This window comes from Salmo salar, chromosome ssa28 (assembly GCF_905237065.1).
Source record: "Salmo salar chromosome ssa28, Ssal_v3.1, whole genome shotgun sequence".
NCBI classification, from domain to species: domain Eukaryota; kingdom Metazoa; phylum Chordata; class Actinopteri; order Salmoniformes; family Salmonidae; genus Salmo; species Salmo salar.
This window is the reverse complement of record NC_059469.1, coordinates 21,620,904-21,645,809: the sequence shown is the minus strand read 5'-3', so window position 1 is coordinate 21,645,809 and position 24,906 is coordinate 21,620,904. Positions and strand designations below refer to the sequence as shown.

General features: G+C 45.1%; 1 protein-coding gene across 1 annotated transcript in view; it reads right to left on the bottom strand.

Annotated features, from left to right (window-relative positions):
• camkmt (calmodulin-lysine N-methyltransferase) overlaps positions 1-24,906 on the bottom strand; it is a 262,674-nt gene that overhangs the window by 35,204 nt on the left and 202,564 nt on the right. Inside the window, exon 8 of the mRNA XM_014179982.2 lies at positions 19,515-19,589. Within this exon, the coding sequence (XP_014035457.1) occupies positions 19,515-19,589 (75 nt within the window). The remainder of the gene's footprint in view (positions 1-19,514; positions 19,590-24,906) is intronic.

Genomic DNA, 24,906 nt, shown 5'->3' with positions numbered 1-24,906 from the left:
GGCTCTGTACTTCGGATTTGAAATGAGGTTAAAGTGCAGACTGTCAGCTTTAATTTGAAGGTATTCTCATCCATATCAGGTGAACCATTTAGAAATTACAGCACTTTTTGTACATGTCCCCCTATTTTTGGGGAGCAAAAGTATAAGGACAAACTCACTTAAAGGTGTATTAAAGTAGTCAAAAGTATTTGGTCCAATATTCATAGTACGAAATGACTATATCAAGCTTGTGACTCCAAAAAAATTGTTGGATGCATTTGCTGTTTGTTTTGGTTGTGTTTCAGATTATTTTGTACCCGGTATAAATGAATGGTAAACAATGTAGTGCCATTTGTGTCACTTTTATTGTAAATAAGAATATAATATGTTTCTAAACACTTGTGGATGCTACCATGATTATGGATAATCCTGAATGAATCATAAATAATGATGAGTGAGAAAGTTACAGATGCACAAATATCATACCTCCAAGACACGCTAACCTCTCGTCATTACAGGGGAGCTTACCATTTTTGGGGGGGTATGATTGTGCATCTGTTACTTTCTCACTCATCATTATTCACCATTCAGTCAGGACTATCCATAATCATGGTAGCATCCACATTAATGTAGAAGTGTTTAGAAACATACAGGTGCATTCAGAAAGTATTTAGACCCCTTGACTTTTTCCACATTTTGTAATGTTACAACCTTATTTTAAAATTGATTAAATTGTCCCCCCCCCTCATCAATCTACACACAATAACCCATAACGACAAAACAAAAACACATTTAATATTTTTTTTTTTGCAAATGTTTTTTTACTCAGTACTTTCTTGAAGCACCTTTGGCAGCGATTACATTCTTGAGTCTTCTTGGGAATGACGCTACAAGCTTGGCACACATGTATTTAGGGAGTTTCTTTGATTAATCTCTGCAGATGCTCTCAAGCTCTGTCAGGCTGGATGGGGAGCGTCACTGCACAACTGTTCTCAGGTCTCTCCAGAGATGTTAGATCGGGTTCAAGTCCGGGCTCTGGCTGGGCCACTCAAGGACATTGAGACTTGTCCCGAAGACACTCCTGCGGTGTCTTGGCTGGGTGCTTAGGGTCCTTGTCCTGTTGGAAGGTGAACCTTCACTCCAGTCTGAGGACCTGAGCTGGCCACTCTACCATAAAGGCCTGATTGGTGGAGTGCTGCAGAGATATTTGTCCTTCTGGAAGGTTCTCTCTCCTCCACAGAGGAACTCTGGAGCTCTGTCAGACTGACCATCGGGTTCTTGGTCACCTCCCTGACCAAGGCCATACTCCCCCTATTGCTCAGTTTGGCTGGGCAGCCAGCTCTAGGAGGAGTCTTGGTGGTTCCAAACTTCTTCCATTTAAGAATGATGGAGGCCACTGTGTTCTTGGGTACCTTCAATGCTGCAGATATTTTTTGGTACCCTTCCCCAGATCTGTGCTTCGCCACAATCCTGTCTCGGAGCTCTACCGACAATTCCTTCGACCTAATGGCTTGGTTTTTCCTCTGACGTGCACTGTCAACTGTGGGACCTTAAATAAACAGGTGCGTGCCTTTCCAAATCATGTCCAATCAATTAGATTTACCACAGGTGGACTCCAATGAAGTTGTAAAAACATCTCAAGTATGATCAATGGAAACAGGAAGCACCTGAGCTCAATTTCGAGTCTCAGAGCAAAGGGTCTGAATACTTACGTAAATAAGGTATTTCTGAATTTATAAAAAACTGTTTTCACTTTGTCATTATGAGGTATTGATGCGGGAAATAAACAATTTATCAATTTTAGAGTAAGGCTGTAACGTAACAAAATGTGGAAAAAGCGAAGTGGTCTGAAAACTCTCCGAATGCTCTCTACTCTTATTTACAATGAAAATGACTCCGAAATGACACAATACATTATTTACCATTAATTCCTATTGGGCACAAAATAATCTGAAACACAACCAAAACAAACAGCATATGCATCCAACAAGTTTGTAAAGTCACAAGCTTGATGTAGTCTGCGTGCTAGGAATATGGGACCAAATACTAAACGTTTGACTACTTTAATACAACTTCTAATATTCATCTGTATGCAGATGACACTGTTATGTATGCCATTAGCCAACTGTTGACCAGGCTATGTTAGAGCTGCAATCTGACCTTGTTACCTTACAGAAAGCCCTGGTTGGTTTAAAATGTGTACTTAATGCAGGCAAGACTAAATACATGTTCTCTAGCTCTCTCCTGAATGTTTCAGATGGACTACATATTTATTCATGGTCCTCCCATTGATCGGGTTCCCACCTACAAATACCTGGGCATTTCAATTGACATTTCATTTTATATTTTTTTGTACTGGCCCCCCGTGGGAATCGAACCCACAACCCTGGCGTTGCAAACACCATGCTCTACCAACTGAGCCACAGGGAAGCCAAAGACTTAATGTTTAAAAAGCATATGGATGAGTTTGTTAAAAAGCTAAGATTTTAAGTGTGTTAAAAAAAAATATATATATATATAGCATCTCCCTAAATAGCAGGAAGCCGATTGTACAGTCAACTTTCCTGACAGTCCTTGATATTGATGAGACCATTTACCAGGTTGCAGCAGACACTACTCTTAAACCTTTGGATGCCGTCTACCATAGCGCCATTCGTTTGATCACTGGTGACAGTTTTAATACTCACCACTGCATCCTGTATCAAAAAGTTTGGCTGGTCCTCATTAAAGTCCCATATAACAATTCCTTTCTTCCTTTTTGTTTACAAAGCCCTGCTACACAAGCTTCCAACTTACCTAACTTCATTGCTAATGTATAAAATAATGAGCTACCAAACCCACTTGCAGGATTGGTTAACTTGAGGTAAATCCTCCTTTAGTTTTAGTGCCCCTCATTGTTGGAATAACATACAAAATGATTCCCTGGTGCCACTAGGGCAGTTTAGGACTCTAGTGTTGAATTCATTAACTGAGGATTGATTTGAATGGTTCATTTGTTGTGGTCTTGAGGTTGTGCCTTGTGGTTATTTTATTCTTCTTGTTTTAAATGTAAATTGTTCTTCCTGTTGTGGAAAATGTTTGTACTCAGGACACGATTGGGAATGAGACCCCGGTCTCAATTAGGCTATCCTGAATAAAAGTTAATACACATAAAAAAAATACCATTTGACAAAACATTGCTCTTTCCAGGAAATAGACTGACTAGGTGAAAGCTATGATCCCTTATTGATGTCACTTGTTAAATCATGAAGGGGAGGAGACAGGTTAAAGAAGGAAGCCTTGAGACAATTGAGACATGGATTGTGTATATGTGCCATTCAGACGGTGAACGGGCAAGACAAAATATTGAAATGTCTTAGAATGGGGTATGGTAGTAGGTGCAAGGCTCACTGGTTTTGTGTCAAGAACTGCAACGCTGTTGGGATTTTCACGCTCAACAGTTTCCTGTGTGTATCAAGAATGGTCCACCACCCAGCTAACTTGACATAACAGTGGAAGTATCGGAGTCAACATGGGCCAGCATCCCTGTGGAACGCTTTCTACACCTTGTAGAGTCCATGTCCCAACGAATTGAGGCTGTTCTGATGGCAAAACAGGGGGGGGGGGCTCCAATTTAACCTCCGTCATTGTATCATTTCAAATGTGCTGGAGTACAGAGCCAAAATAAGACAAAAAAAGTCACTGTCCCAATACCTTTGGAGCTCACTGTATTTATATAAATAAAATATGATGTTAGAAAATTATAAAAACAACATTCAATTTATATAATTTACAAGTAACAACCATCATTTTAATCCCCAAACCTCAACAGTGACATGATATAAAACTGTACAAACCTAGTGACATTTGAATAATTGTTAGAGTTTTTTGCAAGTCTAAGGGAACTCAACAAGCTATCATATGTCATTACTCAGTAATGACCATTATCAGATCATTGAACACTAGTGCAATGTATGTCAAACTCCTTTAGATGAAATGAGAGATTTAAAAAGAGATGGCAAGACTAAGGTGGAGGGGTTGGAATGAGATGGTATACTGTAACTGCCTGTTTGTAGGAGTACTTAAGATAAATAGTTTTAAATACAGATGAGAATATAAGGAATATAAAGGTGATATTAAGATTTAAGAGATTAAACCTGTATGAGAAAGTGGAGGAAGTGGAGTGTAATTGTATTCAAATATGAGTGAGAGTGAGTGAGTTTGACAGACAGAGACTGTGTGTGTGTTAACGTGGCCACTCATGTTTGTCCTCTCTTTGGGGAGACGGGTGACAGGAGCGTCATTGAGCAGGAGATGAGAAGAGGAAACAGACTTGTGTTCATGCACGCCTCGTTGCCCACGGTGATCACCCTGGTAACGCACTCACGGTCAGATCAGCACCATGCTGGGCTTCAGTCACCCCCCTCACCCTCCCCCTCCAATCACACCCAAAGCAGCCGTCACTCTAATCACAATAGCCTCTGTCAGGACCAATATTATCCCAAATGAGTGCTAAAGTAATTTGACTAAATGCAACAATACAACCCAGATCTAGCATAATCCAACACAAAGCCCCTACTGGCTCTCAGCGTTGCAATCTGGGGGAAACTTTCCAATCACGTTAGCTGGTGACCTTCCCTATGCAAATCTGTCTCTTCTGTAGGAAATCCGTGTGGAGCGGAGCGGGATGGAGGAGAGGGGAGCGGAGCGGGATAGAGGAAAGGGGAGCATAGCGGGATGGAGGAGAGGGGAGCGGAGCGGGATGGAGCAGAGGGGAGCGGAGCGGAGCGGGCTGGAGGAAAGGGGAGCATAGCGGGATGGAGGAGAGGGGAGCGGAGCGGGATGGAGGAGAGGGGAGCGGAGCGGAGCGGGATGGAGCAGAGGGGAGCGGAGCGGGATGGAGGAGAGGGGAGCGGAGCGGGATGGAGGAAAGGGGAGCATAGCGGGATGGAGGAGAGGGGAGCGGAGCGGGATGGAGCAGAGGGGAGCGGAGCGGGATGGAGGAGAGGGGAGCGGAGCGGGAAAGAGCAGAGGGGAGCGGAGTGGGATGGAGGAAAGGGGAGCATAGCGGGATGGAGGAGAGGGGAGCGGAGCGGGATGGAGGGGGGAGCGGAGCGGGATGGAGCAGAGGGGAGCGGAGTGGGATGGAGGAAAGGGGAGCATAGCGGGATGGAGGAGAGGGGAGCGGAGCGGGATGGAGGAAAGGGGAGCATAGCGGGATGGAGGAGAGGGGAGAGGAGCGGGATGGAGCAGAGGGGAGTGGAGCGGGATGGAGGAAAGGGGAGTGGAGCGGGATGGAGGAGAGGGGAGCGGAGCGGGATGGAGGAGAGGGGAGCAGAGAGGGATGGAGGAGAGGGGAGCAGAGAGGGATGGAGCAGAGGGGAGTGGGATGGAGCAGAGGGGAGCAGAGCGGGATGGAGGAGAGGGGAGCAGAGCGGGATGGAGGAGAGGGGAGCAGAGAGGGATGGAGGAGAGGGGAGCGGGATGAAGCAGAGGGGAGTGGAGCGGGATAGAGGAGAGGGGAGCAGAGCGGGATGGAGGAGAGGGGAGCAGAGCGGGATGGAGGAGAGGGGAGCAGAGCGGGATGGAGGAGAGGGGAGCAGAGCGGGATGGAGGAGAGGGGAGCAGAGCGGGATGGAGGAGAGGGGAGCAGAGCGGGATGAAGGAGAGGGGAGCAGAGCGGGATGGGGGAGAGGGGAGCAGAGCGGGATGGAGCAGAGGGGAGTGGATCGGGATGGGGGAGACGGGAGTGGAACAGGATGGTGTGAAGCGGTGCACAGCATGGCCTGACTGACTGACCCGACTGATGGGCCTGACTGTGTCCCTTACCACACACAGAACATTGTGACCTGGGTTTAGAATTCCAGACTGGAATAAAACAATAAAAGAAATACACTTGATTTCAGTAGGGGGGCAGGACAGTGCATCACAGTGGGCACTTAGCCTCAGTGTGATGGGATTAAATAATGCTTTGGGAAACAGTGAGAGTACATTCGGGGACATGTGGAAGGATACATTGACCTCCATCTATGGAGAAAGAAAGTCCCTCTCTGTGCTGGAAACAGGAAGCAGGCTATACCAGCAGAAGGAGATACAGTAAGGCCTAGTAGTAATACGCTATCTCTGAGGTATCTCTGGCTGCCTCCAATGGGAACACACCAGATCAGCTTCCTGAGTGAACTCCGACCTTAGTCCATGTGGGTGTTATGTGGGGTACTGAGGTAACACATGTAGTGAACAGGGTTTTGGTATAGTTGGTGATGTGTAGGGGATAGGCCGCTGTAGAGAATAGGGATTTCATGCAGATGGATGATGATAAGGCCCTTGTACTGTTGTTTTGTACAGATGAGATAAAGCTTCTAGTTTTCCTCTCCTTTTTCAGTCTCATTGTTCCACTAATCACTTCCTGCACTTATCTAAGATGGTTTCAGACTCATTTTCTTGCTTTACAAGAAATGTCACTTCACAAATCCATTGTAAGGACACAGATGTGAAGGTTATACAAGTTTGAGTTTGTAAAAACACTTTCTAGTCTATTGACCACAATGACATAATGCTTCCATTGACCTGTCTTTTGTACCGGGAGCAGATTGTGTGTGTGGTGAGTAAGAATGTGAGTTTAGAAATTACGGCGTCTAACATACGTTGGGGTTGTGACCTCTGACCTCAAATCAGGTTCATTATATGGTGAACTGGTGACCCCCCCCTGTTTTGTGCGGGTGGGGTCACTGCTGAACAATGGAGGTTGGGCCTTAGGGAGGGGAGGAGAGGGGTGGGCAGTCTACCCTGTCTCTGCCCTTCTCTCTGTCCCCTTCCCCTGGTCAGCGGGGCACCCCACCCCTCTAAACACACTCCGAGACACTTCCACTGCTTCCCCTTTATCTGAACCTAACCCACCAGTCATCTGATATACACTATATATACAAAAGTATGTGGACACCCCTAGTGGATTTGGCTATTTCCTGTGTGTATCAAGAATGGTCCACCACCCAGCTAACTTGACACAACAGTGGAAGTATCGGAGTCAACATGGGCCATATAAAATCGAGCACACAGCCATTCTATCTCCATAGACAAACATTGGCAGTAGAATGGCCTTACTGAAGAGCTCAGTGACTTTCAACGTGGCACCGCTATAGGATGCCACCTTTCCAACAAGTCAGTTCGTCAAAATTCTGCTCTGCTACAGCTTCCCCAGTCAACTGTAAGTGCTGTTATTGTGAAGTGGAAACGTCTAGGAGTAACAACGGCTCAGCCGCGAAGTGGTAGGCCACACAAGCTCACCAGACGGAACGGCCGAGTGCTGAAGCATGTAGCACGTAAAAGTCGTCTGTACTCGGTTGCAACACTCACTACCAAACTACCTCTGGATGGAACGTCAGCACAAGAAATGTTCGTTGGGAGCTTCATGAAATGGGTTTCCATGGCCAAGCAGCCACACATAAGCTTAAGATCACCATGAGTAATGCCAAACGTCGGCTGGAGTGGTGTAAAGCTCGCCACCATTGGACTCTGGAGCAGTGGAAACGCTTTCTCTGGAGTGATGAATCACGCTTCACCATCTGGCAGTCCGACGGATGAATCTGGGTTTGGCGGATGCAAGGAGAATGCTACCTGCCCCAATGCATAGTGCCAACTGTAAAGTTTGGTGGAGGAGGAATAAGGGTCTGGGGCTGTTTTTCATTGTTTGGGCAAGGGCCCTAAGTTCCAGTGAAGGGAAATCTTAACAGCATACAATGACATTCTAGACAATTCTGTGCTTCCAACTTTGTGGCAACAGTTTGGGGAAGGCCTATTCCTATTTAAGCATGACAATAACCCCCGTGCACAAAGCGAGGTCCATACAGAAATAGTTTGTTGAGATCGGTGAGGAACAACTTGAATGGCCTGACCCATCGAACACCTTTGGGATGAATTGGAATGCCGACTGTGAGCCAGGCTTAATCGCCCAACATCAGTGCCCGACCTCACTAATGCTCTTGTGGCTGAATGGAAGCAAGTCCCCCCAGCAATGTTCCAACATCTAGAGGAAAGCCTACATTACAACGGTTTGATTTGTTTGATCTGAGCAATTTTTTAGCTAGCTACTTAGCTGTCTTTGTATCAAAGATAATTGTGTAGTTTAGAGTAATTATCGAGGTTAGCTAGCCAGCTATTTTTGTCCGCCGCGCCGCGCCACCGTTCTCCTACTTAGTCAACAACTGCTAGCTAGCTAGCCAACTTCTACCGACTAGCAGCACTGTAGAAACTAATACATTACAACGGAACGATTTGATTAGTGTAGTGTTAGCTAGCTACATAGTTGTCTTTGCTGTCTTTGTATCTAAGATAATTGTGTAGTTTAGAGGAATTATCGAGGTTAGCTAGCCAGGTTAGCTAGTGTTAGCTAGCTACATAGTTGCCTTTGTATCATGATAAGGTGTAGCACTGAAACTATCGAGGTTACCTAGCCAGCTACACTTTCAAACAAAGTCAACAAGCAGCCACTGCTAGCTAGCCTACTTTACCAGCCAGCAGTACTGTATCATTTTAGTCATTTTAGTCAATAAGTTGTCTTTGTCATAGTTTGTCATAGTTTGATAATTGTGTAGTTTAGAGTAATTATCGAGGTTAGCTGGCCAGCTATTTTCGTCCCCCGCGACGCCATTTCCAAACCTAGCCAACTATTACCGACGAGCAGCATTGTAGAAACTAAATACATTACAAAGGAACGTCTTGATTAGTGTTATGTTAGCTAGCTACATAGTTGCCTTTGTATCATGATAAGGTGTAGTACTGAAACTATCGAGGTTACCTAGCCAGCTACACTTTCAAACAAAGTCAACAACGCAGCCACTGCTAGCTAGCCTACTTCACCAGCCAGCAGTACTGTATCATTTTAATCATTTTAGTCAATAAGATTTTTGCAACGTAAGCTTAACTTTCTGAACATTCGAGACGTGTAGTCCACTTGTCATTCCAATCTCCTTTGCATTAGCGTAGCCTCTTCTGTAGCCTGTCAACTATGTGTCTGTCTATCCCTGTTCTCTCCCCTCTGCACAGGCCATACAAACGCTTCACACCACGTGGCCACTGCCACTCTAACCTGGTGGTCCCAGTGCGCATGACCCACGTGGAGTTCCAGGTCTCCGGCAGCCTCTGGAACTGCCGGTCTGCGGCCAACAAGGCAGAGTTCATCTCAGCCTATGCTACCCTCCAGTCCCTCGACTTCTTGGCGCTGACGGAAACATGGATTACCACAAATAACACTGCTACTCCTACTGCTCTCTCCTCGTCTGCCCACGTGTTCTCGCACACCCCGAAAGCTTCTGGTCAGCGGGGTGGTGGCACTGGGATCCTCATCTCTCCCAAGTGGACATTCTCTCTTTCTCCCCTGACCCATCTGTCTATCGCCTCCTTTGAATTCCATGCTGTCACAGTTACCAGCCCTTTCAAGCTTAACATCCTTATCATTTATCGCCCTCCAGGTTCCCTTGGAGAGTTCATCAATGAGCTTGACGCCTTGATAAGTTCCTTTCCTGAGGATGGCTCACCTCTCACAGTTCTGGGTGACTTTAACCTCCCCATGTCTACCTTTGACTCATTCCTCTCTGCCTCCTTCTTTCCACTCCTCTCCTCTTTTGACCTCACCCTCTCACCTTCCCCCCCTACTCACAAGGCAGACAATACGCTTGACCTCATCTTTATTAGATGCTGTTCTTCCACTAATCTCATTGCAACTCCCCTCCAAGTCTCCGACCACTACCTTGTATCCTTTTCCCTCTCGCTCGCATCCAACACTTCTCACTCTGCCCCTACTCGGATGGTATTGCGCCGTCCCAACCTTCGCTCTCTCTCCCCCGCTACTCTCTCCTCTTCCATCCTATCATCTCTTCCCTCTGCTCAAACCTTCTCCAACCTATCTCCTGATTCTGCCTCCTCAACCCTCCTCTCCTCCCTTTCTGCATCCTTTGACTCTCTATGTCCCCTATCCTCCAGGCCGGCTCGGTCCTCCCCTCCTGCTCCGTGGCTCGACGACTCATTGCGAGCTCACAGAACAGGGCTCCGGGCAGCCGAGTGGAAATGGAGGAAAACTCGCCTCCCTGCGGACCTGGCATCCTTTCACTCCCTCCTCTCTACATTTTCCTCTTCTGTCTCTGCTGCTAAAGCCACTTTCTACCACTCTAAATTCCAAACATCTGCCTCTAACCCTAGGAAGCTCTTTGCCACCTTCTCCTCCCTCCTGAATCCTCCTCCCCCTCCCCCCCCCTCCTCCCTCTCTGCGGATGACTTCGTCAACCATTTTGAAAAGAAGGTCGACGACATCCGATCCTCGTTTGCTAAGTCAAACGACACCGCTGGTCCTGCTCACACTGCCCTACCCTGTGCTTTGACCTCTTTCTCCCCTCTCTCTCCAGATGAAATCTCGCGTCTTGTGACGGCCGGCCGCCCAACAACCTGCCCGCTTGACCCTATCCCCTCCTCTCTTCTCCAGACCATTTCCGGAGACCTTCTCCCTTACCTCACCTCGCTCATCAACTCATCCTTGATCGCTGGCTACGTCCCTTCCGTCTTCAAGAGAGCGAGAGTTGCACCCCTTCTCAAAAAACCTACACTCGATCCCTCCGATGTCAACAACTACAGACCAGTATCCCTTCTTTCTTTTCTCTCCAAAACTCTTGAGCGTGCCGTCCTTGGCCAGCTCTCTTGCTATCTCTCTCAGAATGACCTTCTTGATCCAAATCAGTCAGGTTTCAAGACTGGTCATTCAACTGAGACTGCTCTTCTCTGTGTCACGGAGGCTCTCCGCACTGCTAAAGCTAACTCTCTTTCCTCTGCTCTCATCCTTCTAGACCCATCTGCTGCCTTTGATACTGTGAACCATCAGATCCTCCTCTCGACCCTCTCCGAGTTGGGCATCTCCGGCACGGCTCACTCTTGGATTGCGTCCTACCTGACAGGTCGCTCCTACCAGGTGGCGTGGCGAGAATCCGTCTCCACACCACGTGCTCTCACCACTGGTGTCCCCCAGGGCTCAGTTCTAGGCCCTCTCCTATTCTCGCTATACACCAAGTCACTTGGCTCTGTCATATCCTCACATGGTCTCTCCTATCATTGCTACGCAGACGACACACAATTCATCTTCTCCTTTCCCCCTTCTGATAACCAGGTGGCGAATCGCATCTCTGGCAAACATATCAGTGTGGATGACGGATCACCACCTCAAGCTGAACCTCGGCAAGACAGAGCTGCTCTTCCTCCCGGGGAAGGACTGCCCGTTCCATGATCTCGCCATCACGGTTGACAACTCCATTGTGTCCTCCTCCCAGAGTGCTAAGAACCTTGGCGTGACCCTGGACAACACCCTGTTGTTCTCCACTAACATCAAGGCGGTGACCCGATCCTGTAGGTTCATGCTCTACAACATTCACAGAGTACGACCCTGCCTCACACAGGAAGCGGCGCAGGTCCTAATCCAGGCACTTGTCATCTCCCGTCTGGATTACTGCAACTCGCTGTTGGCTGGGCTCCCTGCCTGTGCCATTAAACCCCTACAACTCATCCAGAACGCCGCAGCCCGTCTGGTGTTCAACCTTCCCAAGTTCTCTCATGTCACCCCGCTCCTCCGCTCTCTCCACTGGCTTCCAGTTGAAGCTCGCATCCGCTACAAGACCATGGTGCTTGCCTACGGAGCTGTGAGGGGAACGGCACCTCCGTACCTTCAGGCTCTGATCAGGCCCTACACCCAAACAAGGGCACTGCGTTCATCCACCTCTGGCCTGCTCGCCTCCCTACCTCTGAGGAAGAACAGTTCCCGCTCAGCCCAGTCAAAACTGTTCGCTGCTCTGGCACCCCAATGGTGGAACAAGCTCCCTCACGACGCCAGGACAGCGGAGTCAATCACCACCTTCCGGAGACACCTGAAACCCCACCTCTAAGGAATACCTAGGATAGGATAAAGTAATCCTTCTAACCCCCCCCCTTAAAAGATTTAGATGCACTATTGTAAAGTGGTTGTTCCACTGGATATCATAAGGTGAATGCACCAATTTGTAAGTCGCTCTGGATAAGAGCGTCTGCTAAATGACTTAAATGTTAAATATCAGCAACGGGGGGAACAAACTCCATATTAATGCCCATAATTTGGGAATGAGACGTTCGATGATCAGGTGTCCACATACTTTTCGTCATGTAGTGTACTATACAGTATACTGAACAAAAATATAAACACAACATGTAAAGTGTTGGTCCCATGTTTCATGTACTGAAATAAAAGATCCCAGAAATGTTTCATACACACAAATAGCTGATATCTCTCAAATTTTGTGCACAAATGTATTTACATCCCTGTTAGTGAGCATTTGTCCTTTGCCAAGATAATCCCTCCACCTGACAGGTGTGGCATATCAAGAAGCTGATTGAACAGCATGATCATTACACAGGTGCGCCTTGTGCTGGGGACAATAAATGGCCACTCGAAAATGTGCAGTTGTGTCACACAACACAATGCCACAGATGTCTCAAGTTGAGGGAGCGTGCAATTGGCATGCTGACTGCATGAATATCCACCAGAGCTGTTGAATTGAATGTTCATTTCTCTCCATAAAGCCGCCTCCATAGTTGCTTTAGAGAATTTGGCAGTACGTCCAACCGGCCTCACAACCGAAGACCATGTGTATGGCATCGTGTGGGTGAGGGTTTGCTGATGTCAACGTTGTGAACAGAGTGCCCCATGGCGATAGTGGGGTTATGGTATGGGCAGGCATACGGACACTGAACACAATTGCATTTTATCGATGGCAACTTGAATACCCAAAAATACAGTGATGAGATCCTGAGGCCCATTGTGAGGCCCATTTTTTAAAGGTATCTCTGAAAAACATATTCCCAGTCATGTGAAATCCATAGATTGGGCCTAATTTATTTATTTCAATTGACTGATTTCCTCATATGAACTTTAACTCAGTTGCGTTTATATCTTTTGTTAAGTATACAGTGCATTAGAAAGGTATTCAGACCCCTTGACTTTTTCCACATTTTGTTACGTTACAGCCTTATCAATCTACACACAATACCCCATAATAACAAAGCAAAAACAGTTTTTCTTTATTGTGGAGTGCTGCAGAGATGGTTGTCCTTCTGGAAGGTTCTCCCATCTCCACAGAGGAACTCCGGAGCTCTGTCAGAGTGACCATCGGGTCCTTGATTACCTCCCTGACCAAGGCTCAGTTTGGCTGGGCGGCCAGCTCTAGGAAGACTCTTGGTGGTTCCAAACTTCTACCATTTATGATGGAGGCCACTGTGTTCTTGGGGACCTTCAATGCTACAGATTTTTTTTGGTACCCTTCTCCAGATCTGTGCCTCGACACAATCTTGTCTCTAAGCTCTACAGACAATTCCTTCGACCTCATCGCTTGGTTCTTGCTCTGACATGCACTGTCAACTGTGTGATCTTATATAGACAGGTGTGTGCCTTTCCAAATCATGTCCAATCAATTGAATTTACCACAGGTGGACTCTAATGGGTTTAAATACTTATTAAAATTTTAAAACAGATACCATATTGGCATAAGAGTGCAAAAATGTATAAAAAAAACTGTTTTTGTTTTCTAAATATGGGGTATTGTGTGTAGATTGATGAAGGCTGTAATGTAACAAAATGTGGTTAAAAGTAAAGTGGTCAGAATACCTTCTAAATGCACTGTATATACAGTACCAGTCAAACATTTGGACACACCTACTCATTCAAGGGTTTTTATTTATTTGTACAATTTCTACTTTGTAGAATAATAGTGAAGACATCAAAACTATGAAATAACACATATGGAATCATGTACTGTAGTAACCCAAAAAATATATGTTTTATTTGAGAGTCTTCAAAGTAGCTGTCACGTCCTGACCAGTAAAGGGGTCATTTGTCATTGTAGTATGGTCAGGGCGTGGCAGGGGGTGTTGTTTTTGTGTGTTTTGGGGTTGGTTTATTTAGAGGGGATTTGTTCTAGTTTTCATTTTCTATGTTCGTTTTCTATGTGTGGCCGAGTATGGTTTCCAATCAGAGGCACGTGTCTTTCGTTGTCTCTGAATAGAAGCCATACTTAGGCAGCCTGTTTTTTCCTTTGGGTTTGTGGGTGGTTGTTTTCTGTATAGCCTGTGTGCCTTACAGAACCTTTTCGTCGTTTGTTTATTTTGTTTGAGTGTTCTCTCTAAATAAAGAAGGAAGATGAGCACTATACCCGCTGCGCCTTGGTCTGTCCCTTACGACGCTTATGACAGTAGCCACCCTTTGCCTTGATGGCAGCTTTGCACACTCTTGGCATTCTCTCAACCAGCTTCATAAGGTAGTCACCTGGAATGCATTTTAATTAACAGGTGTGCCTTGTTAAAAGTTAATTTGGGGAATTGATTTCCTTCTTAATGCGTTTGAGCCAATCAGTTGTGTTGTGACAAGGTAGGGGTGGTATACAGAAGATAGCCCTATTTAGTAAAAGACCAAGTCCATATTATGGCAAGAACAGCTCAAATAAGCAAAGAGAAATGACAGTCCACCATTACTTGAAGACCTGATGGTCAGTCAATACGGAACATTTCAAGAACTTTGAACGTTACTTCAAGTGCAGTCGCAAAAAACATCAAGTGCTATGATGAAACTGGCTCTCACGAGGACCGCCACAGGAAAGGAAGACCCAGAGTTGCCTCTGCTGCAGAGGATAAGTTCATTAGAGTTAACTACACCTCAGATTGCAGCCCAAATAAATGCTTCACAGAGTTCAACAGACAGATCTCAACATCAACTGTTCAGAGGAGACTGCGTAAATCAGGCCTTCATGGTCAAATTGCTGCAAAGAAACCACTACTAAAGGACATCAATAATAAGAAGAGACTTGCTTTGGCCAAGAAACATGAGCAATGGACATTAGACTGGTGGAAATCTGTCCTTTGGCCTGATGAATGTGAGATTTTTGGATTCAATTGCCGTGTCTTTGTGAGATGCAGAGCAGGTGAACGGATGATTTCCACATGTGTGGTTCCCACTGTGAAGCATGGAGGAGGTGTTGTGATGGTGCTTTGCTGGTGACACTGTCGGTGATTTATTTAGAATTCAAGACACACTTAACCAGCATGGCTACCACAGCATTCTGAAGCGATACGCCATCCCATCTGGTTTGAGCTTTGTGGGACTATCATTTGTTTTTCAACAAGACAATGACCCAACATGCCAAGCGTGTGCAAAGCTGTCATCAAGGCAAAGGGTGGCTACTTTGAAGAATCTCAAATATAAAATATATTTTGATTTGTTTAACTCGTTTTTGCTTACTACATGATTCCATATGTGTTATTTCATAGTTTTGATGTCTTCACTATTATTCTACAATGTAGAAAATAGTACAAATAAATAAAAACCCTTGAATGGGAAAGTGTGAACAAACTCTTGACTGGTACTGTATTCATATATACATACATACATACATACATACATACATACATACATACATACATACATACATACATACATACATACATACATACATACATACATACATACATACATACATACATACATACATACATACATACATATAAACACTACATACAATCCAATCTTCTCTTAGACTAATCAAGTAAAGTGTCCATTTAGGAAATTATATATAAACGTACGTATAACATCTACAGGTGTAGGATCTTAATTGGATCACCCTGTTGTTGCAGGACATTTCCTGTCCATTAATTTTAATTCTCCACACAATAATTCACATTTCCTGTTGCTGCAGGATTATTTTCCTACTGTGAGAAACTGGTCAAATTAAAATCCCACATCTGTTATGTCTACTAATACTCTTTAATAGCCTCCTCTCTCTGTCCTCTTCCCTTCCTGATCACTTAGCTCAGAGGACCTGATTAATGAAAAGGCTATATAATGGAAAGGCATTTAGTGCTTTTACCTATCAGTCGCAGTGGAGAAAAGGAGACATGAAGAGGAAGTAATTTGGGCCTATTGGAACACATTCTCTCTCTTAACATGATAGGAAAGGAACCATGGAATTATAATTACTTGGGATTCTTTTTCTATAGACAGAACAAATCACAATGTCCCTGTGTATCACACATTGACTGGATAATACTCTCAATACTTCTCATCTGTCTCCTTATGGGCACTACAGTATATCCAGTGTGTTTTGGACAAGTCACTAAAACCTCTTTTGATTGGATACAGGGCTGTCCTGTCCTGTCCTAGGTATTTTCCCGGCCCTCCAAGACGCTCCAAGAAAAACAAGGCCACTTAGTAAGGCTCTATAAATAGCAGTAGTAGTGCATTACAGAAGTATATTAACCCAGATCCATCTCTTATCGCCCCGGGGGCCAAATGGGATGACATGGTGAGAACAACAGAGCAGAAATGGGTGGACTGGAATATGGGTGTGTGTGCGCGTGCAGGGAGCAATTGAGGATGTAGTCTGGGTTCTTTTGGGATGGTCTGAGAAGCGAACGTGAGTGACTTAGATATTCTCGACAAGTGACTAAACTCACTGCTGATAATCTAGGATGGTTACCCTGTGGTGTGTGTCATTTGACCAGGCTTGAGGTGTGATCTCAGGGTGTGTGCGTGTGTGTGTGCGTGTGTGTATGTGTACAGGCAGGGGACTGTGGCTCTGACCCGACTTCCGCGCTAAATCTGGACTAATCCTGGCAGCATTAACTTCATCTGTACAGTGAAACCTGAAGGATCCATTGACCCATTAGGACACAGTGACAGGAAGGCATTTACTAAATGACTGGTGGAAAATCATAGGGTGTTGCTTAGCTGCTTACTCTAATCAGATGATTGACGCTACTGACGATTAGAGTAAAAGCCCTCCCTTTTTTGAGCCAGGTTTTTTTTATTTTTTTTACAGATGTTGCATTGTGTTATTTGTTTACTGCATATCACTAATTCTTCTGTGGCTGCGGCTGATGCAATGCTTTTTGTGAAATGAAAGGGATTTCTAAAAAGTAAGCCCCCCACCCCAGTCCCTGCACACATACACACGCATGTTCACATGCACGCACACATTGATACAGACACACAAACACGTACACCTGGCTTACTCACAGGTGGATGTATATAACAAAGTAGGGTCAATTATCAGTATTGGATAGAAATGAGTAAATCAGGGAGAACAGAGATTCAAAAAGGATACAAAATAGACTGTGTGTGTGACTGTATAAGACACAATGATGACACACACACACAAACACCGAGCAATGGGGAACACACAAAGGGCTTTATCTTCATGCCCACACATGGGCAGCTTAGAGGAGCCAGCAGACGTGCCAGTGTCCTAGTCGCCAAGCAGACATAGTCACACACACACACACACACACACACACACACACACACACACACACACACACACACACACACACACACACACACACACACACACACACACACACACACACACACACACACACACACACACACACACACACACACACACAGTCTCTGCAGGAATCCCAGCACAGCAACACACCAGTGTGTGATCATTTTCTTCTTCTACAGTGCCACACACACACACACATGCTCAAACACACCTCTTCACATATGTTGTCTGTGTGAGCAGGTGTCTCATTCTATGCACCCTAAAGACAACGTTTGGCTACAAATACTTAACTACCTTTCATGATCATTCCCTCCCTTAAATGAACAATCCACAAAGCCAATTCTATTTCAACCTCTTAGGTCACGAGCTCCACCAAACACCACATGCCTTCTGCAGTGCCATTCTTCCTGCTATACATGTGTGCAGTATGTTGCCATGTGTTTCTGTGTCTGTACATGTCTCTCTCCTCAGTCAGCGTCCACTCTCCATGTATGTATGAATGTGTGATTGTCTGTGTTTGTGCGAGTGTGTGTGCATAAGTGTGTGTGTACGTGTGTGTTTGACTGTGTGTATACATGTGTGTACAGTATATCTGTATGTGAGAGGTCTGTTCTCTCCTCCAGCAGTCAGTGGGCTCGCTGCTGCAGCGCCATTGTCTGAAAGACTATAATTAATTGGAGGAGAAGTGTGGCTGTTGACCTTTTCGCAGGTGATCGTCAGCCTGCCGCGCTCCGCTCGTTAATCGCTCAGCCATCACTCTCTCTCGTTCCTGACCACGACAATTACACACCGGTCGCCCGGCGCACAGAGCGACAGTCGAAACGGCCACTTCCACACCAGGCAGACATACACACACTTACACAATGATGCACTCACAAACACACACTGACATACACACACTCATGCAAACACACACATGAAAAAATGATGCATCAACACAGAGGCACGCACACAGACACACGCACACACACCACACGCGCACACACACACCACACAAAGTATCCCCTATTACCCACTCTGTACAGCTGTTCATTTCACCTGCCCATTACCTGAAATCTGTGTGACATTAGAATAATGCTAACTTTCCTAATGCTCCACTTATCTAGGAGGTCATAAACGTATCATAGAAATGAGACAGGCTGAGAGCCATGTTCCCCTCCTGGGTGGGCACAGGTCAAGCGTTTCAGACACTTTTGGAGGGATTTCTAACTCGTACTACTCTATGTGAGTGGCAGACAGATGGTGTAGATTGATGATGGAGACTAGAAGTGAGGTGTAAGAACCAGGAAGAATCTTTATCATAGGATCCCTGTCATTAGAGTATCCCCTCTTTTCTGGATTATTCACAGCTACATTTACACTTGAGTTAGCTATAGCGCTCCTTACATTGAGTGGGTTGAGGAACACTGAGCGACAGGAATTCCAGATAGTCCCTTTCCTGATCTAGAGGTTGGATAAAGATGTCTCAGGGCCATGAAGCAAATTTCATATTTTTGAAAATATTGTACATATTTGAATCCAGTCTGTATAACTAAACAACGTGAGAAACCACAAGATTACGTTTTGGGCTCTACAAAAAGCTGACCCCAAAAAGTTGACATCAACGGGATGGACAGAGAGCAGGAGAGACAGAGGAGAGGGGAAAACAAACACACAGAAATAGATATGGGACTGAGATGAGATGATGAGAGGAGAGCGAGGGAGAAAGAGCTCTTCATTTCCTGATCAGCACTAAGATCTGTGTTAAGGAGCTGGAGCTAATTGAGATGTTTGTGTTGCTCCTTTCTATTCCTCCACTCCCTTTCTCTTTTATTCTCTCTCCGTCTTTCGCACTCTCCTCGTCTCTCTCTCTTTTTCGCCAAGGCGTAATTATTTGCAATTTGCCTAAGTCATCCATTTGCTGGGACGCCAAGCATGAAAAATAGGCAATTTTGTCAAAATGGAAATGCCTCTCGGAGTCAACCTAGGGGAAATAACCCGGGGAGAGGGGCTGTCTGATGGAGCCCATCTGATAACTGTCACAGGAGCAGAAATAATAAAGTGGCCACGTCAGGCTGCCACGAGGTGTGTGTGTGTACGTCTGTATGTATGTACAGTATGTATGTACGTGTGTGTGTGTGTGTAGAGGGGTAAGTTGTGAACTTGGTGGGTGTGCCCAGCCGAGAGCCCGCTTGCAACTCGCCAGGGGCATCAGGGGTCATTGGCGGTTGTACCTACCAGTCTGCGCACATGACGATGTCAAAGTGTCCCTCCAGCGCTGTGACATCTGTCTCACAGTCCCACCTCACCACTCTGTAGGATGGGTAGAAGTTCAAGTTTTATTGTCACATGCAAAATTACAGTGAAATGCATAACTTTCAAGCTGTACACAACAGTGCAATAATCAATATCAAAATATTATACCTAATAAAAGTAATTATAACAATTCTTTAAAAAACTAATATAGATATATACCGAACAAAATATAAACGCAACATGTAAAGTGTTGGTTCCATGTTTCATGAGTTGAAAGAAAATATCCATAAAGACAAAAATATTATTTCTCTCCAATTTTGTGGACAACTTTGTTTACATCCCGGTTAGTGAGCATTTCTCCGTTGCCAAGATAATCCATCCACCTGACAGGTGTGGCATATTAAGAAGCTGATTAAACAGCATGATCAGTACACAGGTGCACCTTGTGCTGGGGATGATAAAAGGCCACTCTAAAATGTAGACTTTAGTCACAGAATACAATGCCACAGATGTCTCAAGCTTTGATGGAGCGTGGAATTGGCATGCTGACTGCAGGAATGTCCACCAGAGCTGTTGCCAGAGAATTGAATATTAATTTCTCTACCATATGCCACCTCCAATGTAATTTTTGAGAAGTTGGCAGTACGTCCAACCGGCCTCAAAACCGCACACCACGTGTAACCACGCCAGCCCAGGACCTCCACATCCAGCTTCTTTCTTCACCTGCGGGATCGTCTGAGACCAGCCATCCGGACAGCTGATGAAGTTGAAGAGTATTTATGTCTGTAATAAAGCTCTTTTGTGGGGATTTTTTAAAATTTTGATTGGCAAGGCCAGGCTCCCCAGTGGGTGGTCCTGGCTCCCAAGTGGGTGAGCCTATGCCCTCCCAGGCCCATGCATGGCTGCGCCCCTACCCGGTAATGTGGAATCCATAGATTAGAGCGTAATGAATTTATTTAAACTGACTGACTTCCTTATATGACCTGTAACTCAGTAAAATTGTTGAAATTGTTGCATGTTGCATAAATGTTTTTGTTCAGTATATACACCACCGTTCAAAAGTTTGGAGTCACTTAGAAATGTCCTGGTTTTTGAAAGAAAAGCACATTTTTTGTCCATTAAAATAACATCAAATTGATCATAAATACAGTGTAGACATTGTTAATGTTGTAAATGACTATTGTAGCTGCAAACAGCAGATTTTTAATGGAATATCTACATCGGCGTACAGAGGCCCATTATCAGCAACCATCACTCCTGTGTTCCAGTGGCACGTTGTGTTAGCTAATCCAAGTTTATCATTTTAAAAGGCTAATTGATCATTAGAAAACCCTTTTGCAATTATGTTAGCACAGCTGAAAACTGTTGTTCTGATTAAAGCAGCCATAAAACTGGCCTTCTTTAGACTAGTTGAGTATCTGGAGCATCAGCATTTGTGGGTTCGAATAAAGGCTCAAAATGGCCAGAAACAAAGCACTTATTTCTGAAACTCGTCAATCTATTCTTGTTCTGAGAAATGAAGGCTATTCCATGCGAGAAATTGTCAAGAAACTGAAGATCCCGTACAACGCTGTGTACTGCTCCCTTCACAGAACAGCGCATACTGGCGCTAACCAGAATAGAAAGAGTAGTGGGAGACCCCGGTGCACAACTGAGCAAGAGGACAAGTACATTAGAGGGTCTAGTTTGAGAAACAGACACCTCACAAGTCTTCGACTGGCAGCTTCATTAAATAGTACCCACAAAATACCAGTCTCTCTGCTTTGCTGGTGACACTGTTGGTGATTTATTTAGAATTCAGGGCACTCTTAACCAGCATGACTACCACAGCATTCTGAAGCGATACGCCATCCCATCTGGTTTGTGCTTAGTGGGACTATTATTTGTTTATTTGACCAAGAAGGAGAGTGATGGAGTGCTGCATCAGATGACCTGGCCTCCACAATCACCCGACCTCAACCCAATTGAGATGGTTTGGGATGAGTTGGACCGCAGAGTGAAGGAAAAGCAGCCAACAAGTGCTCAGCATATGTGGGAACTCCTTCAAGACTGTTGGAAAAGCATTCCAGGTGAAGCTGGTTGAGAGAATGCCAAGAGTGTGCAAAGCTGTCATCAAGGCAAAGGGTGGCTACTTTGAAGAATCTCAAATCTATTTTGATTTGTTTAACACTTCTTTGGTTACTACATGATTCCATAGGTGTTATTTTGACTGGTATTGTATATAATAAAGAAAACATGAGAAATAAGAGAGGAAGTTATATACAGGGTCAGTGCCAATAGCTCATTTACAATGTGCAGGGATACTGGAGTATTTTTAGAATGGCAAAGGGCTTAGGGGAGAGTAACATACTGTAGGGTAACTAACTATCGTTTACAGACACACAATCAGGTACAAATATGCTCATTCTCCATTAAACATAAGTTATGCTCCCTTTCCCTTTGTCCTGCTCCCTTCCTCCCTCCTTTCTTCCCCTCTCAGTGTGTTGTCCCCTGGCGTCTCAACGCCCCCCACTGTGTGTGTGCCTCAGTGCACAGAGGTAAAACACACCTCGTCAGACCTCTCAGAGAGAGCCCTCTCTGACATGACACCTGAAATCAACAGCTCGATTGTCTCAGCCCAGGAATCCCACTGCTAGTACTACGACTGCTGTGACCACTGACAGGTACTCTCCAAGTCTACAGGAGCATCATCAGTACTACTGTAGTGTACCGAAAGGGCTGCTCCTGCTATTAATGTTAATGTACAGTCTCTAGTCCCAGCTCCTGACAGCCCCCTCCTATACACTATCCACGCCCCGCCTGTGGTCACTACGTCCGCCTTCCTTCTCCTTTCCATCTCCCCATCTCTTCAGCCAGTTAAACACTTGACTCTTTTTTTCTCTCTCTCTCTCTCTCCGTCTCTCTCTCTCAAGAGATCGGGCCCAGGCCCCAGACAGCCAAATGGGATTATTAATAAACCATTATTAACACTCAGTAAACAAAAATTATGTCTTGTGGAAATACAATCTCATCTCCCGGCAGGGGGCCCGCGCCTGCTTTTTATTCAGTGACTTGAGAAAAGCAATCCCCCCTCATCCAATCGCGGGGCGACCTTCACCCCTCTCAAACCGTGCGTTCTGACAGGAGGTTTAATCTGAAAAGAAAACAATCAAAGTAATGCAGGCTAATTATACGTTTACTTTTTCACTTCATCATCCCCGTGTAAATACACGAGGAGGAGGGAGGGAAGAGGTGCAGGGAGCAAGGGAAAGAGTGAGGGAGGGAGAGTAGAGGAGGGGAAGCGAGGGAGACTGGGATCAAGTAAGTGAGATCGCTGAACGACAAAATGACTTTTTAGGGAGGTAATGAATGGTATTTTTCAGCTAGAACTATCCCTGTATCCAGGGTACAACAGAATGTCTGGTGACGTGGGGGTTCTGTTGATGGTTTCTGGATGAGGACATCCAATTAGACCGAATTGTTCTGCTTTGATACATTTACACACAGACACACCTCCTTTACCTCTACCTCAATCAGGACGGGTGATACCTTGACGTTTACATACCTTAACCACGTAATAAGCCCTGACTCTCCAACAGCAGCAGTTAAGCATGGCTAACCCTAACCCAGACTTAACTATTTGCCTTAAAGGTCATGAACAGTCAAAATTATGTTTTTGATGATATTTGGATGAAACCAGTATGATGACCAAAGTATGAAAAATGACTGTTTCTTCTACATTGATAAAGTTTGATCATAAAGTTACTGGTCCCCTCCCCCATGTCAAACACTTGGATTCAGGAGGCGAATTATTAAGGGGATAGGGTGACCCTAACTCTCATTTTAATATACCAATGGTAACATGATATTCTCTTACCTAATTTCAATAAGTACCGCCCTGTAACCAACATCAGAGAAGGCGTGTTTGCAGAGGGGCGTGGTTAATATAGCTAGTTAGCTACTCTACTGGAGACATAAGTTGACTGTAGGGTGTCAGAAAATGTACACTGAACAAAAATATAAACGCAACATGCAACAATTTCAAAGCTTTTACTGAGTTACAGTTCATATAAGTAAATCAGTCAATTGAAATAAATTCATTAGTCCCTTATCTATGGATTTCACATGACGGGGAATACAGATATGCATCTGTTGGTCACAGATACCTTTAAAATATATACTATAACCCCACCGCCACCATGGGGCACTCTGTTCACAACGTTGACATCAGCAAACTACTGCAACCGGGACTCATCCGTAAAGAGCACACTTCTCCAGTGTGCCAGTGGCCATCGAAGGTGAGCATTTGCCCACTGAAGTTGGTTACGATGCCAAACTGCAGTCAGGTCAAGACCCTGGTGAGGACAAAGAGCACGCAGATGAGCTTGAGACGGTTTCTGACAGTTTGTGTAGAAATTCTTCGTTTGTGCAAACCTGCAGTTTCCTCAGTTGGTCTCAGACAATCTTGCAGGTGAAGAAGCTGGATGTGGAGGTCCTGGGCTGGCATGGTTACACGTGGTCTGCGGTTGTGGGGCCGGTTGTAGGTACTGCTAAATTCTCTAAAACGACATTGGAGGCGGCTTATGGTAGAGAAATTAACATTAAATTCTCTGGCAACAGCTCTGGTGGACATTCCTGCAATCAGCATGCCAAGTCCATGCTCCCTCAAAACTTGAGACATCTGTGGCATTGTGTTGTGTGACAAAACTCCACATTGGCAAAACTCCACAAAAGCCACATTAGAGTGGCTTTTTATCATCCACAGTACAAGGTGCACCTGTGTAATGATCATGCTGTTTAATCAGCTTCTTAATATGCCACACCTGTCAGGTGGATGGATTATCTTGGCAAAGGAGAACTGCTCATTAACTGGGATGTAAACAAATGTGTGCAATTGTTTTGTTGAGAAATACGTTTTTGGTGCATATGGAACATTTCTGGGATCTTTTATTTCAGCTCATGAAACATGTGACCAACACTTTGCATGTTGCTTTTATAATTTTGTTCAGCATAATTAAAAGTTGACACTATTCATCTCTGGCAAAGACACTTCTATGTTTCCCCTTTCATCTGTGTCTGGTGTTAGCTAGTTACCGGCTAGCTAGTTCTTCATCTGTGTCTGGTGTTAGCTAGTTACCGGCTAGCTAGTTCTTCATCTGTGTCTGGTGTTAGCTAGTTACCGGCTAGCTAGTTCTTCATCTGTGTCTGGTGTTAGCTAGTTACTGGCTAGCTAGTTCTTCATCTGTGTCTGGTGTTTGCTAGTTACTGGCTAGCTAGTTCTTCATCTGTGTCTGGTGTTAGCTAGTTACCGGCTAGCTAGTTCTTCAGCCAGCATGGAACAAAAGGGGGGGAAGGTTTGTGAGGTACTTGTCATGTCAAATTATCTGTCAGTGCT